We start from the raw sequence: 26,781 nt of genomic DNA, 5'->3' as shown, positions 1-26,781 counted from the left end.
TAAATGGTAGTGTATTTGTTAAACTTATTTTAATTTTGAGGCGGTGCAGAATGATGTGAACCATAAGGGGCTGGGGGAGCGATAGGAAATCGCAGCTACGCAAAATACAGTTTCTTTCTGTGTCTTTTTTTTTCCTTGTTCAACTTTTGGGAGCTTCTCACCGAATGCTCCAGATTATCCCTACGTGTGTGTGGGGGTGGGTGGGGTAACGAAAGATCTGGATAGATCTCAGCTTCTTTTCCATGCAAGCCAATGTTGCAAAAGTTTGGGTCAGGAAATTGAGCAGAGAGGGAAAAAATGATACGTGGGGGCCCTGAAATCAATATCCGGAATCAAGGGTGAGGTTAGATTGTTAGAAGGCTGACGGGGAGATTTAATTGAGGGAGACAATAATTATGGGCGGGGGGTAGAGTGGATAGGAAGGATATACTTCTGCCTAATTTCAAGATTTAAACAAAACAGTAGGAATTTGGATGGTTTTTTTTCCCCGCAGAGGTTTGGAACTCATTGCCTGAAAGAGGGTAATGAAGGCAGAACCCCTTATTTTTCTTTTTGAACGAGCACGCAGATACACACTTGAGGTGCAGTAGTTTGCAGGGTACGGACTAAGGATCGTAGGTGGGACAGGCTGGGTAACTCTTAGGGCCAGCACAGACACAGTTGACGGAATGGCCTCCTGTGCCATAACTCTTGCCATGTATCCAGGGTATAAAGGAAATATGCAAGCTGAAAGATAGGATTTGGGGCGAATTGAATCATAGAATTTACAGTGCAGACGGAGGCCATTCGGCCCATTGAGTCTGCACCGGCTCTTGGCAAGGGCACCCCAGTTAAGCCCACACCTCCACCCTATCCCCATAACCCAGAAACCCCACCCAACCTTTTTGGACACTAAGGGCAATTTTACCATGGCCAATCCACCTAACCTGCACATCTTTGGACTGTGGGAGGAAAGCGGAGCACCCGGAGGAAACCCACGAAGACAAGGGGAGAATTCCGCACAGACAGTGACCCAAGCCGGGAATCGAACCCGGGACCCTGGAGCTGTGAAACAACTGTGCTAACCACTGTGCTACCGTGCTGCCCAAAATTCCGCCTTTTCTGATCATGCACCCTTCCCTGCGCCTAAACACAAGGCCATTCGTAAAATGACCCTGTCCCCAAGTTACGGAGGCTCACATACAAGGGTCTTCCAGTTGTTCTTGTTCGGAGGCTCACCAAATAATGGCCAGATATTCAGGAACTATTTCTGCTGTTTAATTGAGTGTTTTAAAAATATCCTCACTGAGGCGTGCTCAGCATTTTCTGTTTCTTTGAATGCATTCTTTTGGCATCGATATACAAAATATTAAAGATGGAAATGTTTCCAGGGTTGCAGATTCTTAAATGCATTGTGCCTTGAATATACTTGAATAATGGATAATGTGAAACTTTAATTTTCATATTTAAAGATGGAAAATATGCTGTGATTAACAAGATTGTCATTTAAGATCTAGGAGCAGGAGTAGACCATTCAGCCCCTCGAGTCCGCTGCACCACTCAATACGACCATGGCTGATCCCCTCTCGGACTCAACTCCACTTTCCTGAACTATTCAATCTCTCTTCAGATTGAAAGAGGCTTAGCGGCTGGTTCAGCACACTGGGCTAAGCAGTTGGCTTTTAAAGCAGACCAAGGCAGGCCAGCAGCACGGTTCAATTCCCGAACCAGCCTGCCCGAACAGGCGCCGGAATGTGGCGACTAGGGGCTTTTTACAGTAACTTAATTGAAGCCTACTCATTTCATTTTCATTTCATAAGACAAACATCTGTAGAATCACTCCAGTGAATCTCCTCTGAACTGCCTCTAATGCAACTACATCCTAAGGGACCAAAACTGCACACGGTACTCCAGGTACAGTCTTGCCAATGCCTTGTACAGTTACAGCAACACTGCCCTACTTTTATACTCTATTCCATTTTGCCATAAAGGCCTAAATTTCATTTGCCGTCCTCATTACCTGCTGGACCTAGATACTGGTTTTCTGCAATTCATGCACAAGGACACCCAGATCCCTCTGCACCGAAGCACTCGGACGTTTCTCGCCATTTAGATAATAAGTTGCAATTCCATTTTTCCAACCAAAATGGATAACTTCACACTTATCTACATTAAACTCCAGCTGCCAAATTTTGGCTCATTCACCTAACCTATCTGTATCCATTTGTAAATTTCTTATTGCCTCATTGCAACTTAGATCCCACCTATATATTAGTGCTATCGTACCTTCTATCCCTACATCCAAGTCAGTAATATACATTGTAAATAGGGGCTCGAGGACCGAACCCTGTGGCACCCTACTAGTCACGTCTTGCCAACCAGAAAATGACCCACTTATCCCGACTCTCTGCCTTCTGTCAGTTAGCCAGTCTTCTATCCGAGTGAATAAATTACCTCAATGCCATGTGATCTTACCTTGTGCATTAACCTTTTGTGCGGCACCTTATCAAATGCCTTCTGGATGTCCAGATATGCTACATCTACTGGGTGCCCCTTATCCACTTGGCTTGTTACCTCAGTGCCTCAACTCCATTTACTCTCTTAAACTCCAATCCATTGGTAACCTTGCCTAACAAAAGTATCAACCTATTCTAAATTCAGTGCTACAACGTGTCACTAGCTACCTGTAGTTAGAGATTTTTGCTGTTAACATGTATTAGGCTGCAGCTATGCAGTAGCAACAACAACCTGCATTTGTATAGCGTCTTTAACATGGTAACACATCACACACACTTCACTGGAGTGTTACAAAACCAAAGATTAATATTGAGCCACATCAGGGCAGAAGGCCAAAAGCTTCAGAAAAGAAGTAGGTTTTAACGAGTGTCTTAAAAGGAGGAAAGAGACACACGGAGGTTTAAGGAGAAAATTTCAAAGATTAAAGGCCTTTGCTGAAAATGTGGTTGGAGTGATTAAAATAAGGCCCAAATTAGTGGAGGGCAGGTTTCTTGGACAGGTAGTGAGGCCCCTACAGTGATGGAGAGGTGGCCAGAAGCATGACCGAGAATTTAAAAACGTACATTACAGATCGTCTCAGAAAATTCGGGAGTACATGATCATTATGATCAGTGGGATGGAGAAGGGGCCATTAGAAATATTTAATGGTAGGGCAGCACGGTGGCACAGTGGTTAGCATTGCTGCCTATGGCGTTGAGGACCCGGGTTCGAATCCTGGCCCTGGGTCACTGTCCATGTGGAGTTTGCACATTCTCCCCGTGTCTGCCTGGGTTTCACCCCCACAACTCAAAGATGTGCAGGATCGGTAGATTGGCCACTCTTAAGTTGCCCCTTAATTGGAAAAAGTAATTGGGTACTCTAAATTTATTTTAAAAATAAGAAAAATTTAATAGATGGGGTCACATGATGTGAACGCGAGAGTGGCTATGTTTACCCAAGTTCTGGCTCAGCTCATTTTGTTATTCTTTTATTTTATCCTGGTACACATTTCATATTTGTCTTTCCTTGGCATACATGTTTTGCGCTATGTCCCTGGAGGACCCTGATTAGTGTTTTGCAAAAAATAATTAATCGCAAAAACCCTTGTTTTGATCGGGGCATGGGCTGGGCTGGGGCCCAGCTTGCAGTGGTGTAGTTACTGGTGAGTGGGCTTTCGATTCAACGGTGCTGTGTGAATCCGGATGATGGCTGCCATTGAGAGTGTGGTTCTGGAGGGGTATCTCAGCGCGGTGCAGGTCGTTAGAGCTCACTTTAAAGATTTGAGAGGTATCCTTAAGAGAACGGTGGAGGCGCATGAAAGAGGTCTTGGATTCAAAAGAGTACGTTCCTTGCTAAGGAACGGTCCTTGCCCGCCTTCGGGTTGTCGATCCTGCTGCAAGGTGTGACGTCTTATCCTGATGGGTTCAGGGGGTAGGGGCCGGGCAAGGTGTGCCTGTGAACCAGGCCCCTGGCAAGCAGTGGGAGGCGAGTTCCCGATTTTGAGTTTGAAAATTGGCTTCAGTGCTTTGGTAGTCTTGATTTGGAGGCTGGGTGCATTAGGTTTGATGGAGCACAGCGTATCCGGTCTTCCCAAGTCCAGGGGTCAATTGGGCTCCCCCAACCACTGGTCCTATATTATCCTATTTTTGGCGCTCATCGTGACGGGTTGGAGCTGGCCAAGGGGGTCGAGTAATTTCCCCCTCCCCCACACCAGCCAGAGCCACGGCTGCGTGGTCGCCTGGGCATCCGAGTGACGCCATGGTAGACCTGATGGTATTTCATTGGATGGAACCCTTGCGAGATCCCGAGGAGTGTTGCTGATCCTGCCTTAACCTCGGAATCTCGAGGATCACAGGTGCCGTTATTATCCTGCAACAGAGATGAGATCAGGAATTTCTTCAGCCAGAGGGTGGTGAATCTGTGGAACTCTTTGCCGCAGAAGGCTGTGGAGTCCAAATCACTGAGTGTCTTTAAGACCGAGATAGATAGGTTCCTGATCAATAAGGGGATCAGGGGTTATGGAGAGAAGGCAGGAGAATGGGGATGAGAAACATATAAGCCATGATTGAATAGTGGAGCAGACTCGATGGGCCGAGTGGCCTAATTCTGCTCCTATGTCTTATAGTCTTAATTCCTCTATAACCCTGGCCATTCCTCCCTTGTGATTAAGTTGCTGATTATTTATTGTTGCCTTTTCTCCTGCCAGGCCACGCGAGGTGTGAGCACGAGGGCGAGAGCCGCCTGTTATTCTGTTCTAGCAAAAACCATATTGAGTTGATCATGTGGTCTGTGCAGAGTTTTACCCCTTTTGTCTTTGTGTTTTAACCCTTATGGTTATGGGAGGGGGCGCTTTTATTTGTCACTCCTTATCCCGTTTATAATGAAGATGAGTGGAGCCAGGGCGGGGTGAAGGGGGGAGGATTGGGGTGGAGTTGGATGGTAGGGTTAGTTCAGTCCTCACTGAGAATGAAGATAACCCCCCCCCCCCTCCCCCCCCCAGTTAGGGCGAACCCTCTCATGTCTTTATTTGGGGGTTTTCTTCTGTTATTGTGAATTGAAGAATCCATGCCTTTCTCTTTCGATGGCCTGGGCAGATCATGCATCCTGGAGAGGACTGGGTTCCTTCCTAACCATGCTTGAAGTTGTAGTTTTTCCTTTGGGTCTCTTTTTCTCCTTTCTTAGAATGAGATTTGATTCAGGTGAGGTTGGTAAATTTGTGGTTGGACTGTTGGAGAGATGGACTGTTATTGAAATTCTTTCTGTGATGGGATTGTGGTTGTTGTTTTTGGGTCAGTTTGGTTTTTTTTTACTTCTCTTCATCCGGGTGAGCCGAGTACTGTTTCTAATCCTGGTCCGGTGGTTTAGGGGATGCTCCCCTAGTTGTACCGGGGAGGAGGGAATCGGCCCTCCTTCCCAGGGCGTCCAATTGTTGGGCGTCTTGACGATTCTTCCTACCTTTGCTGATAGGGTCTCCTTCGCTGGGACTGGGGTACTTACCCTTTTTCGTATAAGTGGGAGTTGTGTCGCATCCTGATTGTGGTTGATGAGGCGCAGGTTTGGCTGGGGTGTAGGTTTTGGAGTGTGCTAGAAGTCCTGGAGGATTGATTCCTATATGTCGGGACGTGCTGGTCCAGGCCAGGTCCGGTGCTGTGCCTGGTATCTTGTTACACACTGGAGCTTTGGATGTCCCTTCTCGAAGGCACTTATTAGGGACATCCTGAGAGGCTGGACTTTGCTTCTTTGGTGCACAGGAACTGGGGGTGAACAAAGGGCAGTACTTTTAGATGATATCCTGTTGCCACCCTGGAGGGTGGGACACTTATTCTTGTTGAAAGAGCAGCCTATTCTCTTCTTCTTTTGTGGGTGTTCAGTGTGCGCCAGGGAAATATGGAACCATGGTTGGGTCCTGATCCTTTGTGATCCTGTGGTTTACTCCTGGTAATTCCAGCTCTTCCTCTTTGGGGGGGGGGGGGGGGTGGTTGATCATAATCCGAACATGTTGCAAGTCCTCATTGCACAAATGTAAGGAATGGTGTTGGTTCTGTGCTGTGTCTGAGATTGGGGTTAAGTTGCGTTGTGTGGTATATGTGTAACTCCCCTTCGAACTTGGACTTTTGTGTATTTTCCTTGTCTTTTTTTTTGTAAAGGTGGGTACAAAGACCATAAGACATAGGAGCAGTATTAGGCCACTCGGCCCAGCAAGTCTGTTCCGCCATTCAATCATGGCTGATGTTTTTCTCTTCCCCCTTCGCCCCATAACCCCTGATCCTCTTATTGATCAAGAACCTATCTGTCTCTGTCTTAAAGACACTCAGTGATTTGGCCTCCACAGCCTTCTGCGGCAAAGAGTTCCACAGATTCACCACCCTCTGGCTGAAGAAATTCCTCCTCATCTCAGTTTTAATGGGTCATCCCTTTAGTCTGAGGCTGTGTCCTGTGCTTTGAGTTTTTCCTACAAATGTAACGGGGATAGGGTGGAAGTGAGGGTTTAAGTGGGTCAGTGGAGACTCGATGGGCTGAATGGCCTCCTTCCACACCAAGTGGAAGCATCTTCTCCATGTCCACTCTGTCCAGGCCTCGTGAATTGGAAGAATCCCTGATTGGTTCCTGCATGGGTTCCTGCATGGGTGTGGATGGGTCTGCTCCCCGAGGAGAGGTGGCTGTGGAGTCTCATTGGAGCCTTTGATACTGCTGGAGCTGAGAGCGATGTATATTGGTGCCCGCCCGAACATGGCGTGGAAAACGTAACCTGAACTCTGGTGGTAATTGTGAGCAGACGCGGAGTGGGAGGCTTGTGCACCATTTCACCACGTTTTCATAGCCTGAACCTGTTTCTCCTTTGGTCTCTGGTGGGGCTTAATGAGGTATTGAGCTGGTTATAATGTTGTTTTCCGGTGCCCCTCTGTATTCAGGTTGAGATGTTTTTTTCCCCTTTGCTTGTGGGGTGGTATCATTTTTGTAATTCTGTAGCATTATTCGCTGGAATGTAAAACCTCATCCTTCCTTCACACTGCTGCTGGTTTTGAAGGTCTTCAGTCATAGAAATTGGAACTTTACAGTGCGGAAAGTGACCATTCAGCCCATCATGTCCACCGGTACATCCGTGGCTGGGTGCCCCTGCAGAGGGAGCATGCAGTGTCCAGCGGCACTGCCAAGGCCTTCCATGCCCATTGGCACCGCCGGGAGCCATATCAAGCTTCTTACTGGGTCAGTGCAGACTCGATGGGCTGAATGGCCTCCTTCCGCACTGTATGTTTTATGCTCCAAGTGGAAGCATCCTCTCCATGTCCACTCGATCCAGGCCTCGTGAGTTGGAAGAATCCGTGATTGGCTCCTGCATGGGTGCGACTGGGTCTGCTCCCCGTTTTGGTTTGATGTTTCAATTTTTATTTGTGATTTGTTTTTGTTGTGGGGTGTATCCCTTTAAGGAGCTGCCCCTTTTAATTTTTCTCTCAATTTGTTTCATTTAGTTTACTTTAGTTATTTGATTTTGCACCAAAATCGGATAATATTACTGGATTAGCAATCCAGAGGCCTGGGCCCCGGAAGACCGATTCCCATCCCACCATGGCAGCTGGCGGAATTTAAATTCAATTAATAAAAGTGATCAGGAATTAAGTATGATTTCTGACAGATGGATGACGTCCCAGACATTATAATCCCTGGTTATTTCCTGTCCCAGCGGCAGGGCAGACTCACCTAAGATGGCCGCACGGTGGTATGCAGTCAGGAGGGGGTTGCCCTGGGAGACCTCAGCATTGACCCCCGACCCCATGAATTCTCATGGCATCAGGCCAAACACGGTCAAGGAAACTGCCTGCCGATTACTATCTACTGTACCCACCCTCCCTTGTATTTCAAAACCTCGCTGATATTATGTGTGAGAGTTCTAACCTGAAACACTGGTTTTGTGTGGTGTTTTTTTTTGGATATCAGTGAGAAATATCTGCAGAAACAGTGAGAATTCAAACCTCCCTCTCACAAAGCAACAATTATTATTATTTTTTTAAAAAATTTTTTTTTAGCAATAACCAATTATTTTTTTCCAATTAAGGGGCAATTCAGCGTGGCCAATCCACATAACCTGCACATCTTTGAGTTGTGGGGGTGAAACCCACGCAGACACGGGGAGAATGTGCAAACTCCACACGGACAGTGACCCAGGGCCGAGATTCGAACCCGGGTCCTCAGCGCCGTGAGGCAGCAATGCTAACCACTGCGCCACCGTGCTGCCCACAAAGCAACAATTATAAGTACTTGCTAAAATAAAAGAAATAGCCCCCACAACCCAAAAAAGATGTGCAGGCTAGGCGGATTGGCCACACTAAATTGCCCCTTAATTGGGAAAAAATGAATTGGGTACTCTAAATTTAAAAAAAATAAAAGAAATAGCATGAGACACTACAAGGGAAAGGCTTATAATTCGGCACTTTACGAGCGTCCTACTCACTTTGTGACCCATGTTAAACACCAAAACTAGAACCAGAGGACACCATCTCAGACTAAAGGGACGATCTTTTAAAACTGAGATGAGGAGGAATTTCTTCAGCCAGAGGGTGGTGAATCTGTGGAACTCTTTGCCGCAGAAGGCTGTGGAGGCCAAATCACTGAGTGTCTTTAAGACAGAGATAGATAGGTTCTTGATTAGTAAGGGGATCAGGGGTTATGGGGAGAAGGCAGGAGAATGGGGATGAGAAAATGATTGAATGGCAGAGCAGACTCGATGGGCCGAGTGGCCTAGTTCTGCTCCTATGTCTTATGGAAGTGAAACTAAGGATGGCAAGAGAACACTCTGGGTGAAGGGCTTCAAGCCACACTTGGGAATGGACATTGATAGCACCACTACTGAATGAGCTGGCTGCGACCCAGAGGACTTCGCTGCCAGACTGGGCCTGCGGCAGGTGGTGAGGGAACCAACAAGAGGGAAAGACATACTTGACCTCATCCTCACCAGCCTGCCTGCCGCAGATGTATCTGTCCATGATAGTATCAGTAAGAGTGACCACTGCATAGTCTTTGTGGAGACTAATTTCCACCTTCCCATTGAGGATACCCTCCATCGTGTTGTGTGGCACTACCCCCAATGTTACATGGGATTGACTCGGAACAGATCTAGGAACTCAAGACTGGGCATCCGTGTCTCGCTGTGGGCTATTAGCAGCAGAATTGAACTCTACCACAATCTGTAACCTCGTGGTCCAGCATATCCCCCACTGTACCATTACCACCAAGCCAGGGGTTCAAGATAGTTCAATGAAGAGTTCAGAAGGGTATGCCGGGAGGAGCACTAGGCATCTCCAAAAATGAGGGGAGAATGTGCAAACTCCACACGGGCAGCGACCCGGGGCCAGGATCGAACCTGAGACCTTGGCGCTGTGAGGCAGCAGAGCTAACCACTGCGCTACCATGCCGCCCCGACTATTTGCATTCCAGACAGTGGAAGTAGCGTGTGATAGTCAGAGCTAACCGATCCCACAATTGACAGATCAGATCTGAGCTCTGAAGTCCTGCCCCATCCAGTTTTGAATGGCAGTGGACAATTAAACAACTTTCTGGAGGAGGAGGCTCCACAAATACCCCCAGCGCATCAGCGCAAAAGACGCAGCTGAAGCATTCACCATAACCTTCCTCAGAAATGTCGAGTGGGTGATCATCTCGGTCTCCTCCAGAGGTTCCCAGCATCACAGATATGTCCAGTCTTTAGCCAATTTGATTCATTCCTCGTGATATGAAAATGAAATGAAATGAAAATCTCTTATTGTCACGAGTAGGCTTCAATGAAGTTACTGTGAAAAGCCCCTAGTCACCACATTCCGGCGCGGCTGGTACGGGAATCGAACCGTACTGCTGGCCTGCTTGGTCTGCTTTAAAAGCCAGCGATTTAGCCAAGTGAGCTAAACCAGCCCCTATATCAAGACACGGCTGAAGGCACTGGATACTGCAGAGGCTATGGGCCCTGACAATGTGGACAATTACCCAGGTGTGTCCTGTCCAATAAAAAAGGAAAAATCCAACCTAGACAATTGCCACCCCATCAGTCTATGATCATCAGCAAAGTGTGGACAGTGTTGTTGACAGTGTTGTCAAGTGGCCCTTACTCATTGAATAACCTGCTTACTGACACTCAGTTTGGGCTTCACCAGCTCCTGATTTCATTACAGCCTTTTTTCAAACATGGACAAAAGAGCCGATCTCCCGAGGTGATGTGAGAGTGACTGACGTTGACAGCATTTGACCGAGTGAGGCATCAAGGAGCCCGAGCTAAACTGGAGTCAATGGGAATCGGGGAGGGGGGGGGGGGGGGGGGGGGGGACTCTCCACTGGTTGGAGCCATACGTGGCCCAAAGGAAGGTGGTTGTTGGAGGTCAGTCATCTGAGTCGCGGGACATCACTGTAGGCGTTCCTTAACTGTAGCAAGTTTGAAAGGTAAATGTTAGCCCATCTGATCTTCTTGACTGGCTTTGGTTGCCTGATGGGGCACAGCATAAGAGATAGGAGTAGGCCATACAGCCCGTCGACCCCCCCTCTGCCGTTCAGTACGATCATGACTGATCTTGGCCTTCAGCTCCAAATTTCCTCCCCACTCACCAAAACAATGCACACGTTGGGAGTGTGATTCTGATGCTTTGGGGGATTCGGGAGGCGAGTTAGATTCCTTGATTCCCTGACGCACCAAAAATCTCTCTATTGTGGGAATGAATTTCTTGGGGTAGTTTTGACCCTGGATTTAAATCTATTTTTGTTTCTCCCTGGAGAATACATGGCTGGGTTAGGCTGAGGGAGGTTTGGGAGCTAGGTTGTACTTAGCCATGAGTTTCCAGTCGCTGTGAATGTGGGGGAGGCTTAATAGACCAGCTAACCTTTTCTTGCCGTTAACATATGTTTGTAACAATTTGAGTTACATTGGGGTCACATGTTCCACCCTCTTCTGTACTCTGGGTTGCGTGGCCTGTTCCTATTTCTTGGGAATGGCTGATATGGTTGGATGAAAATGAAAATCGCTTATTGTCACGAGTAGGATTCAATGAAGTTACTGTGAAAAGCCCCTAGTCGCCACATTCCGGCGCCTGTCCGGGGAGGCTGGTACGGGAATCGAACCGTGCTGCTGGCCTGTCTTGGTCTGCTTTAAAAGCCAGCGATTTAGCCCAGTGTGCTAAACCAGCCCCTGATGATGCAGATGTTTTGCACTGCAAGATCTATTATAGAATCAGTACAGTGCAGAAGGAGGCCATTCGGCCCATTTATGATCTCGGACCAGATCCCAACAGCGGCTAAGATACGGGACAGAAACTCCAATATGTTATTTAATTTGAAAGACGAAAGGATACCTCTATCCAGGAATGAATTGACACAAAAGAGGGATTATGGTATGTCAAAGCAAACTTTATTACGAACAGATTATTAAAATATCTTTAACATCTCACTAGAAAATAGCTTACAATTACACCTTAAACAATACTAATTAATACAGTGACACAATAACCCTTAACTGCTATCTTTATTCCCACTCAAACATAAATACAGTTACCACTCAGGAATACTTGCTGTACAGATGTGTCTTTTAAGGCTGTTTGAAAAGATAAGCCTGAGCCCTGTCAGAACCATGCAGAAACTCTGGCTGTATTTCTTCAGAAAACCTTCTCCGCTCAACTCCCAGCCACAGACTAAAACTGAACCTGACTGCTTCAACCCCCGGCTCGTCCCATTAACCACATCACCTTGCTAAACTGGACACAATGTCTCTAATTAACTACTTCCCAGGGTACCCTCTTTATATAAACAAAAGTCCATTCGTCCAAACTTTTATGATGCTTTAATTGCACTTCTGGCTCCCAAAAAGCCTAGCTGTTTTGCAAGCCAGGATTTTTAAGAACACCACTGCAGCAGGCACACGCACACTATCCCAGGCGTTACATATAACACAATATGTCTGAAATTCCTACATTCATCACTGATCCCACAAACAGCAATGAGACGAGGACCAGTTGGGCCCGTCTATTCCTCACACATTTACGGGGGTTGTCTGAAGTAACACACAAATGATCAGTGGGTATTTAATGGATTGTAGGGTTCATTGGGGTCAACACTCTAGACAGGCGCCTCACTGTAGCGGGCAGAGTGAGTATGGGGTGCTGTTGTTTCTGCAGTAATTTGTTTTGAGCTGCATAACTCTCTAATGCCACTTGAGCCCAGTTGGAAAATTTGCCTTGCATTTTATATACACACACACACACACAAAATGGAAGCTGCACTCCAACAGGTTGCTTGCGAACAAAACGATGGGTTCTGTAAAGTGGACATAGTCCCAGATGGCCATCGGCTGCTTTCCCCTTTTGAGGGGGAGAGCTGACTGGTGGTGATTTAACCTGAGGGTCACCACAACTCGGGCGAGGTTGAGAAAGTGGGGCCTTCATGGATAACCTCAGCCGGGACGGGAATTGAACCCGCGCTGTTTACAACAGATACCTATCTTCAGAGAAGCCGGAGCTCACGGAGAGGAGGAAGGCCGATGCCTTGGCACTTCGCCGCTCTGATTGCACGGCGGCGGATTGTGTTGGAGCGGTGATTGGCATCGCCACCGGGGGTGGCGGTTTGTTTGGGTGACCTGTGCGACTTCCTGCGATTAGAAAAGATAAAGTTAAGGGGCTCAGCGGGGGGGAGTATGAGAAAGGGTGGGGGATGTTTGTGACCCTGTTTGAGGGGCTGTCCGTCGTGGGAGGGGGTGAAAAAAGCGAAAAATCTGTACAGACTGTACGTTTGATTGTTGGGAAGTGTGTTTCCCGGCGTGTTTATTCCCTGTAACCCTGTTTTGATATATGTTTGTCATAAAATATATATTTTTTTAAACAGCAATAGATACTGGCCGAAATTCTCCCATCGGGAGACTAAGTGCTGACACCGGAGTGAAAACCAGAGTGTTTCACTCCGGCGTCAAGAGGCCGCTCCTCGTCCCCTATTCTCCCACCCCCAGGGGGCTAGGAGCGAGGAGCGGCGCCGCGTCAATTACGCGCGCCGGGCCTTGGCGCCGCTTGAAAGCGTGAGCTCGATCCTCGATCCTGTGCTCTATTCCCCCCCCCCCCCCCCCAAAGGCCGCACACGCAGCGTTTCCACGCTGTTCATGCCGGCAGCGACCAGGTGTGGTTGGCGCCGGCGTGAATCCATCGGATTGGGCAGGCCACTCGGCCCATCCGGGCCGGAGAATCGCCGCTCGCCTGCTACGAGCGGCGAGCGGCGATTCTCCGAGCGGCCTGTGGTGAAACACGGCGTGGGGGTCGGAGAATTGCGCCCAATATTCTTCATAACAATAGCGGTATTAGATTTATATTTATTTATTTAGATTTATTGTCACATGTACTGAAGCACAGTGAAAAGTATTGTTCTGCGTACAGTCCAGACAGATCATTCCATACATGGAAAATATAGGACTTATGATATATACACAATGTAAATAAAAGAGCATGGTTAGAGATCGTTTTAATTTTAGGATTAAGTTTTAAAAGGTTAGTCCGGTTACGTTAAGAGATGTCGGAAGAGGATTTATGAGGTTGAGCTCGCAGAGAGTCGCCACGCTCTGGCGCCATCTTAAGACGTATCAATAAAGTTAATCAATGCTGTGTTACATGAGGTGATTTTGCCTTGCAGGCGGTGTTCACTCTGTGGGACAAGGCTATTATATCAGATGTCGCGATTAGGATTTTTGAACCAAGTTATTCCTAAAACTAACACCACTTTCTTCCTTTCTATTTTCAAGGAATTTTTGCCTACCTCAACTACCATGTTCCCCGGACGAGAAGAGAAATTATCGAAACCTTGTTCAAGGGGCTGCAGAGACTTGAATATCGAGGGTATGATTCCGCGGGTAAGTTGGTTTTCATCTCAACTAATATTTTTCGCTCCTTTTTTGCCACACGGGCTTCACCGACGAGACCAGCATTTGCGGCCTATCTGTAATTGCTCTTGATGTACCATCAATTCGACTCAAGACACATTTAGGATCCAAACTGTGGCTTTAATCAGCTAGTTGTTAGCCCGGTGGTCGACTACAGAGAATGGTCGACTGCCGGGAACTCTGGGTACTTATACCCTGCCTCGGAGGCGGGGCCCACTTGCCTCGACCAATTGGAGAGCAGTCACATGACTAGTCCCAACCAATCGGACGAGAGGCACATGACCAGCCAGAGCCAATGGGAAGCCAGTGCTCTGCACCAATGGCAGTGCTCATATCCATACCACCACAGCCCAGTGGCGTAGGCTTGCAGAGGGGCAGCTAGAGTTATCCGTGGGTCTGGAGTCACATAGAATCACCGAATCCCTACAGTGTAGGAGGAGGCCATTTGGCCCATCGAGTCTGCACCGACCCTCCAAAAGAGTGCCCTACCCAGGCCCACCGCCCCCCCCCCCCCCTCCCCCCCCCCCCCCCCCCCCCCCCCCCCCCCCACCCCCACACACACACACACCCGGCCCTATAACCTAACCTGCGCACCTTTCAGACTGTGGGAGGGAACCAGCGCACCCGGCGGTGACACAGGGAGAACGTGCAAACTCCACGCAGCCACCCGGGGCCGCAATCGAACCCATCTCCCCGGCGCTCTGGGGCAGCAGTGCTAACCACCGTGCCGCCCTATATGACACATGTTGGCCAGATTCTGGTCAAGGTGGCAGATTACCTTTTTTAAAGGGGCATCAGGGAACCAGATGGGTTTTTACAACAATCGATTATGGATTTCCCGGGTCTCCATTACTGAGACTGGCTTTCAATTTGAGGTGGTTTTTCAAAAATGGAATTTGAAATCCACCAGATGCCAGGGTGGGATTTGAAATCATGTCCCCAGAACTTTAGCCTGGTCCTCACGATTACTGGTCCAGTGACAAAACCACCATCTCCCCATAAAAGTACACACTTGCATTCATATAGCACCTTTCATACTCTTGGGTTATCTCAGAAGGTTTAATGGTGAAGTCGCCCTGTACCGAAATGCAGCTGCCTATTTGAGCACAGCAGGATCTCACCATAGCGCATCAGTGCGTCATTGCTCAGCACCGCAGCTGCGAGTTTGGTCTTCAAATCTGTGGTGGGGGACTTGAGCTCAGCTCAACTTGGGACCAATGACGCTACTGCAGGTTGAGAATTCTTTATCCATAAATCCGAATGCATTTGCACTTTTTAAAAAAGCTCATCGACCTTTAGTGTGGGAAGCGTCGAGCCTGACATGAGCTGAACCGGCCGTACCTGGTCTATAGCGCCGCGGGAAGTCCCTGACTCGAACCAACACAACGCCTCGTTGTCCACACCCTACCTTGAGCCCAAAAGCCTCCCTCCAGAGTACATTGACACTGGACACCCCAGCCTTAGCAGAAACACAGATGGCACCACAGGTGTGGACTCACTAGAGGTACCCTGTACTTAAGATCCTTGCATCTTTTCTTTTGAGCCATTTTATTTACTTTAGACTATAGCTAGCCGAGGCTTCGGCCTGTTATATAGGTAGGCCAAGGCCTATGTATCCAAAAACCGAAATGATCTGAAATCAGAAAGGCAATCAGCCCTGAGGGCTTTGGATAAATGATACTCAATCTGTACAGAGGAAGCACTGACTATTGTCGCTCGGCCTTTGTAGAGCTGTTGTCTGTTATGCACCTGGCTGTAAGTGTTCTGCCAAGGAAGGTTTCCGAGCTAAGGCACTCGCATCGACTACATGTCGTAAAGGGTCATTGCATTTATGTGAAAACGCTTGACAAACTTCTTTAATTCCAGGAGGGAGAGAAGCAGGTTGTCATAGTGGGCAGATAGGTGGCAAATGAAGTTGAATGCGGAGAAGTGTGAGGTGATTCGTTTTGGCCGGGAAAAAACATGGAGAGAGGGGTAACATTCTTAAAGGGGAGCAGGAGCAGAGAGACCTGGATGTGTATGTGCGTCGGTCATTGAAGGTGGTAGAACAGGTGGAGAGAGCTATTAATAAAGTATATGCTATCCTGGACTTTATTAATAGGGGCATAGAGGACAAGAGCGAGGAGGTTATGCGGAACTTGCGCAAGACACTAGTTAGACCTCAGCTGGAATATTGTGTACAGTCCTGGACACCACAGTACGGAAAAGATGAGAGTGCAGAAGAGGTTCACAGAAATACTGTGAGGATAGATTGAAGATGTTGGCACTGTTTTCCTTGGAGAGAAGAAGGGTAGGAAGCGATTTGATAGAGATGTTTAAAATCAAGAGGTGGTTCGATAGAATGTATATGGAGAAACTGTTCTCCCTTGTAAAAGGATCAAGAATGAGATGGCAAGGATTTAAAGTGATTTGCAAAAGACGTGTGCCAGCAAGTGTGGTGGAGGCAGGTTCAATTGAGACATTCTGGAGGGCGTTAGATGATTATTTGAGTAGAAACAATGGGCAGGGGTTCGGGGAAAAGGCAGGGGAGTGGCACTACATCACGATGCTCGTTTGGAGACTCGGTGCAGACACGATGGGCCAAATGGCCTCCTTCTGCACCGTAAACAATTCTGCGATTCTGCATGGCCAAGTACAAATACTTGATTTGAAAAGAGGGCAGCACCATCAGCCCAGCACAGGAAGGAAGTGTTAACAGATATATTGCTGCAACGTCAACTTTCTCCTAATGACCAGTAGGTCAGTTGAATCAGGTGACTAGGTAGCTACAGTATGGTGCAGAATAACACTCAATGGTGCAGCTTCAATCCTGATAGTGGCTGAGATAGTTCTTGGGACCTGCTTGCTTGCCCTGTCCCCTTGTGGAGTCATGATATAAACCATGATTAGCACCCTTTGGAGTGCAGTTGACTCACTGAATGTCTAGCGCGTGTTAGATTCCTCCTTTCTATTTCTGCCACAATTTTGAGGTGATTTATCTCTGACAAGGTCTGAAACTAGAAGCAGGAGTCAGCAATTCAGTGGCTCGAACCTGCTCCGCCGTTCAATACGACCATGGCTGATCTCATCATCACTCTCCCTGCCTGCTCCCCGTAACCCTTCACCCGGCTACTAATTAATGACCGATCTATCTCCTCCACAAATTTGTTTGTGATTTGATTACCAGAACCTTAATAAAGAGCAACAAAGAACAAAGAAAAGTACAGCACAGGAACAGGCCCTTCGGCCCTCCAAGCCTGTGCTGACCACGCTGCCTGTCTAAACTAAAATCTTCTACACTTCCTGGGTCCGTATCCCTTTATTCCCATCCTATTCATGTATTTGTCAAGATGCCCCTTAAACGTCACTATCGTCCCTGCTTTCACCACCTCCTCCGGCAGCGAGTTCCAGGCACCCACTACCCTCTGTGTAAAAAAAAAAACTTGCCTCGTACATAAGAACTAGGAGCAGGAGTAGGCCATCTGGCCCCTCGAGCCTGCTCCACCATTCAATGAGATCATGGCTGATCTTTTGTGGACTCAGCTCCACTTTCCGGCCCGAACACCATAACCCTTAATCCCTTTATTCTTCAAAAAACTATCTATCTTTACATTAAAAACATTTAATGAAGGAGCCTCAACTGCTTCACTGGGCAAGGAATTCCATAGATTCACAACCCTTTGGGTGAAGAGGTTCCTCCAAAGCTCAGTCCTAAATCTACTTCCCCTTATTTTGAGGCTATGCCCCCTAGTTCTGCTTACACCCGCCAGTGGAAACAACCTGCCCGCATCTATTCCCTTCATAATTTTATATGTTTCTATAAGATCCCCCCTCATCCTTCTAAATTCCAAGATTCTTCTAGATTCTACATCTACTCTAAACCTTGCCCCTCGCACCTTAAACCTATGCCCCCTAGTAATTGACCCCTCTACCCTGGGAAAAAGCCTCTGACTATCCACTCTGTCTATGCCCCTCATAATTTTGTAGACCTCTTATCAGGTCGCCCCTCAACCTCCGTCGTTCCAGTGAGATCAAACCGACTTTATTCAACCTCTCCTCATAGCTAATGCCCTCCATACCAGGCAACATCCATACCGCTCCTTACCGGCAATTAGACATTGTTACCAAACTGAAAGAAACTCCGCTTGCAAATTTAAGCTCTGTATCCGCTGCTCCATATTTTTCCCTCCCATCAGTCTTGTCAGAGAGTTTCCATTGTTGCCAGCAAATTTGGAGACAGCGCAATTTCGATATTTAACCTGAAAAGTCCCCATCTCTTCACTTCCCACCCAATCTCCAGCACCTACACCATGAGGAGAAATACTAGCATTTTCACCCTGTCTTTCAGGCGTTCAGAGTGTCTCAAAGCACTTTAGTGGAGACACCGCTGTGGGTAACGCAGCAGAAAATTTGGACACAGCACGATCCCATGGACAGCAATTTGGCAATGGCTGAGCTATCTGTCTTTGTGATGTTAGCCGGGAGATGAGTTTTGACCAGGACCCCTGGGGAGAACTGCCCTGCTCTTCTTCAAAGGAATGCCAGGGGAGCTTGCATGTCTACCTGAGAGAATCATAGAATTTACAGTGCAAAAGGAGGACATTCGGCGCATCGAGTCTGCACCAGCCCTTGGAAATAGCACCCCACTTAAGCTCAAGCCTCCACCCCATCCCAGTAACCCCACCTAACCTTTTTGGACACTGAGGGCAATTTATCATGGCCAATCCACCCAACCTGAACGTCTGGAGCACCCGGAGGAAACCCACGCACACACGGGGTGAAGGTGCAGACTCCGCAGAGACAGTGATCCAAGCCGGAATCGAACCTGGGACGCTCGTGCTGTGAAGCAACTGTGCTAGTGTGCTCAGAAGACAGACCGAGGACAGACAGCGGGGCAAGATCTTCCGGCTGTTCGTCCGAGCCGGATCTTCTGGTCCGCCGATGGCGCACCCTCGCCTCCGGTTTCCCAGCAGCATGGGATAGATTCACCGGAAAATCCCGTGGACAGCGGTGGGACCGAAGATCCGACCTCCTGCCCATGGCGGGACCGTCTCCTGTCGCCGAGAAACACGTTGTGGAGATGGGGAGGGGGCAACGCGACCAGTGGAATGGGTTTATTCTGGGTAGATTTGCGCACCTATTAACTTGAAATGTACGCTCCCATAAAAGGGCACGTCCTGGGGGCTGGTGCCACTCACAGGTTGAACCGGAATAATGTTTGAATTTGACAGACCTCTTCTGGACTGCCTGGAGTTGACCGTGTAATTGTTTTTTTGGAACATGCATTTGCTACAACATCGCCTCGGCCTGCCCACGTTTTACCCACTGGTTTCATGGTAGCGACACTTGAAAAATCAAACGCCGTTCATTGGATGCGAGGTGATTTGGTTAAGCTCTGATGTGGTGAAAGATGGTGGCCCGGAAATTCCAGTTGTAACGCCGGTGAAATTTGTCCATACCTGCCACCGTTCATATGTAAAATTGACAGCGCGCCTGGGTCGGCACATGTGCAGTTAAGTGTGGAAATCCAGGAGCTGCTGTCATTGAGACCCTGCTCCTTCGCAGATTGCAATGTTGTAGTCTTTACAGATAGAGAATCGTGAGAAACTACTGATTTGATGTGAAATTAAACAATTGAAAGTCGCTTACTGTCACGAGTAGGCTTCAATGAAGGTACTGTGAAAAGCCCCTAGTCGCCACATTCCGGCGCCTGTCCGGGGAGGCTGGTACGGGAATCGAACCATGCTGCTGGCCTGCTTGGTCTGCTTTAAAAGCCAGCGATTTAGCTCAGTGAGCTAAACCAGCCCCAATTTACTAAGTACACTCGTAAAAACCATTAACAATATGACGTCTTATTCAGTCAGGAGCAGCTGAGATTTTTAGTGGAATGGTAAAGCATAATAAATGCTGTATAAACCCCTCCAGCACTGAAAATATTACTTTCACAAGTGTGGAGTCACATTCCTTCAGAGGAGCATTTAAAATTTGCTGAAGTTGAGCCAAATAGAAGGGGTTTCTTTTAAAGTTCTGATGTTTATTCTTCTCCTATAGCCCATCCATTTGCATGTCTGTATCTTTTATTTGGGTTTTTGTGCAATGGTTCAGATGTGACTTGGTTTCCCTGCTTTTCTGTCTGTGAGAATTCGACGAGTCTGATTGGTCAGGGTGACTGCTGTCAGCCCTGCAGCTGGATGACACCGATCCTCTATAGATAGAACCAAATTGGAAATGGGGAAATCTGGGTGCTGGAGCCTGCCGAATCTTTGTGGGCAGGGTGCCTTTTAGGTCAGAGCACTGTACCATCACCACTGACCACAAAATCTGCACCATTACGTAAATTAAAGCTTTCAATTAATTGCCCTCCTGTACCTTCATTCTTTTTCCTAAATGATTGAGAAGTGGCAATTGCGTTGTTGTTTATAATCAGCAGAATATACAATATTCTTAATTACACACACTGTGAGTTCCAATGCGCTCAGATCTCCTTCACAATATAACTGGACTCACCCCCCACGTCCTCTTGGATGTTTCCAATGCCATTATCACACTGAGATTGAGACTCAAGGGGTGGGGTACTCCGTCTCGCCACACCCGTTTCCTGGTGCGGCGTGCCCCCCCCACCCCCCACTCGACCCGGTCAAACGCCTTCTCCGCGTCCATTGCCACCACTGCCTCCACCTCCTTTCCCTCTGGGGGCATCATGATCACATTGAGTAATCGTCTTATATTCGCCCCCTGGTTTCCTACCTTTAACAAACCCTGTTTGGTCCTCCCGAATAACACTTGGCACACAACCTCAATCCTAGTGGCCAAAAGCTTTGCCAGCAGTTTAGCATCCACGTTAAGAAGGAAGATTGGTCTATAAGACCCACACAACTCCGGGTTCTGGTCCCGTTTTAAGATCAAGGCGATGGTAACCTGCGAGATGGTCTGGGGCAGCACCTCTCTGTCCCTTGCCTCATTAAAAACCTTGACCACCAGCGGCCCCAATCGGGGTTCTCCATCCCGCCACACCCATTTGCTGGTGCGGTGTGCCCTGCCTCCCCCCCGCCGTCAGCGGGATTCTGTATCCCGGCAGCCGGCCAATATGGGGCTGGATTCTCCGCCCCGCCGCGCCACATTTCTGCCTCACCACGCCGGCGGGATTCTCCGTTACGCCGGCCAGTCAATGGGGTTTCCCATTGTGGGGCAACCCCATGCTGTTGGGAAACCCCCGGACAACGGCAAAACGGAGAATCCCGCCGGTGGAGACACCCGCCCGGGGTTTCCCAATGTGGGTACGCCCATATCGGCGGGTAATCCGCGGGCGTGAATGCGCTGCCGGTGAAACGGAGGAGCCGCTGATGGAAAATCCAGCCCCTGGGGTTGGTGTGCGTGTGGGTGCATGCACGTGTACGTGCGTGTGGGTGCATGCACGTGTATGTGCGTGTGGGTGCATGTATGTGCGTGTGTGCATGCATGTGTACGTGCGTGTGTGCATGCACGTATACGTGTGTGTGTGTGTGCATGCATGTGTACGTGTGTGTGTGTGCATGCACGAGTACATGTGTGTGTGTGCATGCACGTGTACGTGTGTGTGCGCATGCACGTGTACGCGCACGTGTGCGCATGCACGTGTTAGCGCGCGTGTACATGCGTGTCTGTGCATGCACGTGTACACATGCAGGTGTGTCTTTCTTTATGCGCACTGGGCTATTGATTGCAATGGCTGTCAGAAGGAGAGCAGATTTTTGAATGTCTTAGCCAGCAGGAAGTATGTCTGCTATGAGGTGAACACAGAACAGTGCTGGCATTGACCAACATCAGAGAGCCAACTTAGCCCACGCTCCTGGGGTTGGGAAGCAAGCGTGAAAATGAGTCACTTGGCTGTGTAGAGTAAATGAAATTTGAGCACACACAAGTCATGGTCTTTCGGGGGAGGGGTGGCTGGGTGTAATATATCACCCACACCGACAACAGACACAGCAAAGGGTGTGTCATTGGTATTTCATCCTCTTTTAAAGGATATAGATTTTTATTCAGTCCCAGGTGTCATAGTGGAGGTCAATAGTACAATTACCAAACCTATATCAGTGCGGTTGGAAACACTGAGTTCGACTGTGAGATTCACCCCAATCTCTCAAACACGTTACATCACCCGAGATGGTTTGATGCTAATCTCAGAGTTTACCTTTTCCTTTCTCATCTGGTCTGGTAGCCGCAGCAAAAATGCTAGCGTGGTTTAAAGCCTCTGTCGGCTAGGGTTTGCCGACCCTCCAGGATTGGCCGGAGTCCCCAGGAATAGAAGATCAATCTCCAGCACACTGCTCTGTGCGACCCTGGAGAAAAATCATCGGCACATTAAGATTGTATTTTTTATTTTGTTGTTTTCTTCGAGCCAAAATGTTGAAAATGAGGGTTTTTTAAAAAAACAGGTCTATTTGGGGTGACAGTCAAGCACCATCCAATTGGGTAGTGAGTCTTATTGCTTTCTGATTGGTGTAGGAAGGCCCCGTGTCACAAGGATGGATGTGTTGGCCGACTAATGGCTGGAGAGTGGGGAGAAAGTCATGTGCTGTCCTTGGAAAGGGTCCAAAGGAGGTTCACAAGAATGATCGCTGGAATGAAGAACTTGTCGTATGAGGACTCTGGGCCTGTACCCGTTGGAGTTTAGAAGGATGAGGTTGGATCTTATTGAAACTTGCAGGATACTGCGAGGCCTGGATGGGGTGGACGTGGAGAGGATGTTTCCACTTGTAGGAAAAACAAACCAGAGGACACTATCTCAGACTAAAGGGGCGATATTTTAAAAGTGAGATGAGGAATTTCTTCAGCTAGAGGGTCGTTAATCTGTGGAACTCTTTGCCGCAGAAGGCTGTGGAGGCCAATTCACTGAGTGTCTTTAAGACAGAGATAGATAGGGGCTGGTTTAGCACAGTAGGCTAAATCGCTGGTAATACAGAACAAAGCCAGCAGCACGGGTTCAATTCCCGTACCAGCCTCCCCGAACAGGAGCCGGAATGTGGCGACTAGGGGCGTTTCACAGTAACTTCATTGAAGCCTACGCGTGACAATAAGCGATTATTAATATTATTATTAGATAGGTTCTTGATTAATAAGGGGATCAGGGGTTATGGGGATAAGGCAGGAGAATGGGGATGAGAAAATATCAGCCATGATTGAACGGCGGAGCAGACTCGATGGGCCGAGTGGCCTAATTCTGCTCCTATGTCTGATGGATGAGATCTCTAGGAATATATTTAATCAGAGTTGGCAACCGTACTGTCAATGGCCCCATGTTAAAAACTACTGAGGGAGCTTCATGGATCTTTGAGGCATTGCTGGTCTCTACTGAATTTACTGTGACTCGCATTAGGGCTGGAGCAGGATTCAAGACAAGTCCTACTGTGTGGCATTTCACCTGGTTTGCTCCTGAGCATTGGCAAAATTCGGCCAAGCATCTCCTTGTCAAAGGACGTTTGTTTGCTTTTTCAAAATATGTTTCAATCCCTTCCAAACCCTCAGATGAAATGTGTTTTGAACTTTAACAGCGCCAGCCTTGTCTCAGTCCCACTCCAGAGACTTGAGCATTGAATCCAGGCGGCCATTTTGGTGCAGTGCCGAGGGTGTGCTGCACTGTCGGTGGCGCTATTCTTTCAGATGTGACGTTAAACCAGGTCTGTGCACCTCAATGGGCACACGGGATCCCGTGGCCCTATTTGAAGAAACAGAGGACCTCCTCCAGTGTCCAATAGTTATCTCTTGACCAACTTCACTGAAACAGATTTATTTACTTAAATGTTCTTCGGGGGGGCCTTTCTTTGTGTAGATTATCTGTGGCGGTGATGACACTCCCAAAGTATCTTATTGACTCTTTGCTTTGGGATATCCAGAGGTCAGGAAAGCTGTCGCATTCGTTTAAAAAAAACTTTTTCTTTTTAAATGACTCTGCTCATTTTGCATAGCTACCGTCATGGATCTTGTCCAAAGTAAAGATGAATCACCGGGTCTGCAGAGGCCCCAGTTTGAACCCTGACCTGTGCTGAGTTAGCACCAGAGGCTGTCTAATGGTTTTCTTGGCTAAGAGGTCCATTCTTGACGACGTTCTGCTCGTGATTGCATGTGAGTGGACGTGAGGTAAATAGGGAGGGGGAGGCAAGAGGTAAGGACTGAATGGGGCTGGGGGGCACGAGGTAAGGACTGTGAGGGGAGGGGGTGGGGGTTAGCCACGATGCCTCTCATGGTTCAACAGCTTCCTTGTCTGAATTAATTTGGGCTTGGTTCTGTTCTGTCCCCTCCAACATTACCTTTATAGGGCTATATCTCTCAATGCCTCCTCCAGCCCTTTTAGACCTTTCTTCTAACACAGCTTGTCGATTCCACACCAAGCATCTTGAGTGTAAGGAACATTGGATGGAGGCCATTCGGCCCCTCAACCCCATCCTGTCCATTCAATTAGATCAAGGCTGAAGAGACTGTTTTGTCATGTTAGAATGCGACATGAATGTGAACTGTTGTTGAATGTAAACGCTTTTGCGAGGGTGGCAGGGCGGCGCAGTGGTTAGCACTGCTGCCTCACGGCGCCGAGGACCCGGGGTCGATCCCGGCCCCGGGTCACTGTCCGTGTGGAGTTCACACATTCTCCCCGTGTCTGCGTTTGGGGGGGGTGGTCTCACTCCCACAACCCAAAAAGAGGTGCAGGGTTAGGTGAATTGGCCACGCTAAATTGCCCCTTAATTGGCACAAAACATAATTGGGTACTCTAATAAATTTGTTTTTAAAAAGTAAACACTTTTGTGAATTTCTTTCCAGGTATTGGAATCGATGGAGGAAATAACAAGGAAAGTGCGGATCAATGGAAGCAAATCTGTATCATTAAAAGGAATGGAAAAGTGAAGACATTGGAAGAAGAAGTTAACAGTAAGTCTGGTGTGAAGGTTAAGCTGTGGAATATGATTCTGGAATGATTTCCCTCTCTGAAAGTTCTGTGTCTGTTATTCACAAACTATATTAAAGATACTGAGACCCTTTTTTAAAATCATAAATTGCAGGGACTTTTACAGCACAGTAAGAGGCCATTCAGCCCAGCTGCTGTTTGCTGGTGTTCATGCTCTGCACTAGTTTCCCCCCGCCTTGCTTCACCTCACGAACATTACTCCCCATTAGATGAATTCATAGCATCCTCTACAGTGTGGGAGGAGGTGATGCATCCCATCAACTCCGCACTGACCCTCAAAGAGGGCACTCCACCCAAGCCCACTCCCCAGCACCTATCCCAATAATACCTTAACCTAATGAACACATCCTTTTTGGACACTAAGGGGAAATCTGGCATGGCCAATCCACCTATCCTGCACATCTTTGGACTGTGGGAGGAAACCGGAACATCCGGAGGAAACCCACACAGACACGGGGAGAACGTGCCGACTCTACATAGACAGTGACCCAAGGCTGAAATTGAACCCGGGGTCCCTGGCATTGTGAGGAAGCACTGTGCCACTGTGCTGCCCTGAATTTAATGCTGTTGATTCAGTATACATAGACTTCCAGAAGGCATTTAATTCAGTGCCATATGATAGACTTGTGAACATAGTTAGAGCTCCTGGAATAAAAGGGAAAGTAGCAATATGGATATGAAATTGCCCGCGTTTCAGGACATGAAGCGCCGTAGTGAACCTTCTATGGGTTTGGGGAAGGTTCTCCACGTCTAGGAGTCGGGAAAGGGTTAGGACCCTTGCTCTTACTGTTATGTTGATGACCTAGACTTTGATGTAGAGGGCACAATTAAAAAATGTGCAGATGAAATGAACTTGCAAGTGTTGTGAACCATGAGGAGGATAGTAGAGAACTTTAAAGAGGACATGAGGCATGTTGGTGGACTGAGCAGACAAGTGGTAGATTAAATTGAACGCGGTGAATTGTGAAGCGATTTATTTTGGTAGGAAGAATGCCGCGAGACGGTAAAGATAAAGGGCACCGTTCTAAAAGGAATGTAGGGGCAGAGGGACATAGGTGGACAGAGCTATAGAATCCCAACGGTGCTGAAGGAGCCCATTTGGCCCATTTGATTCTGCACTGACCCTCTGAAAGAGCACTCTAGCTAGGCCCCCTCCCCCGCCCTATCCCCGTAACCCCACCTAACCGTTGGACACCAAGGGACAATTTAGCATGGCCAATCCACCTCACCTGCACATCTTTGAATTGTGGGAGGGAACCGGAGCACCCGGAGGAAACCCACTCAGACACGGGGAGAACGTGCAGACTCCACACTCGACAGTCACCCAAGGTCGGAATCGAAGCCGGGTCCCTGGCGCTGTGAGGCAGCAGTGCTAACCACTGTGCCACCGTTCCGCCCATATGTGCGTAAATTATTGAAGGTGGCAGGACAGCTTGAGAGTGGTTAATATGGCATCCCGGGCTGTATCAATATCGGCAGAGAGTTCAAAAGCAAGGGGGTTATGTTAAACCCTCGCTCGGCCTCAACTGAGTATTGTGCCCAGTTCTGGGCATCCGACTTTAGGGAAGAATGGTACGGCATTCCAGAGAGTGGAAAGAAAATTCTTGAGAATAATTCCAGGGGTGAGGAGCTCCAACGAGCGTGGGACTGTACTTCTCAAGGCCAGAAACAATTGCGAAGAGATTTGACTGAGGTGTTCGGAATCATGAGGAGTTCTATTGGGAGAAACCGTTCCCATTGGTGGCTGGATCGAGAACCAGGGTGCACTGATTCCAGGTAACTGATGAAAGAAGCAATGTCGACGATGAGGACAGTCGTATTCGTACAGCGAGTGGTTAGCATCTGGAATACACTGCCTGCAGAGTGTAGTGGAGGGTCAATCACAGCATTCGAATGCGAATTGGATTATTAGTCCAAAGACGGTTAGGTGGATTGGCCGCGCTAAATTGCCCCGTCGTCTCCAACAGTTAGGTGGGGTTACAGAGATAGGGCGGGAGATTGG

General features: G+C 48.2%; 1 protein-coding gene across 1 annotated transcript in view; it reads left to right on the top strand.

The window, feature by feature from the left end:
• The window catches only part of LOC119956060 (glutamine--fructose-6-phosphate aminotransferase [isomerizing] 1-like), a 77,731-nt gene that overhangs the window by 451 nt on the left and 50,499 nt on the right, over nt 1-26,781 (top strand). Inside the window, exons 2-3 of the mRNA XM_038782876.1 lie at nt 13,727-13,834; nt 24,635-24,742. Of these exons, the coding sequence (XP_038638804.1) occupies nt 13,727-13,834; nt 24,635-24,742 (216 nt within the window). The remainder of the gene's footprint in view (nt 1-13,726; nt 13,835-24,634; nt 24,743-26,781) is intronic.

This window comes from Scyliorhinus canicula, chromosome 22 (assembly GCF_902713615.1).
Source record: "Scyliorhinus canicula chromosome 22, sScyCan1.1, whole genome shotgun sequence".
Taxonomy (NCBI): domain Eukaryota; kingdom Metazoa; phylum Chordata; class Chondrichthyes; order Carcharhiniformes; family Scyliorhinidae; genus Scyliorhinus; species Scyliorhinus canicula.
Note: the sequence above shows the minus strand (reverse complement) of the source record. Positions and strands in the feature narration are given on the sequence as shown.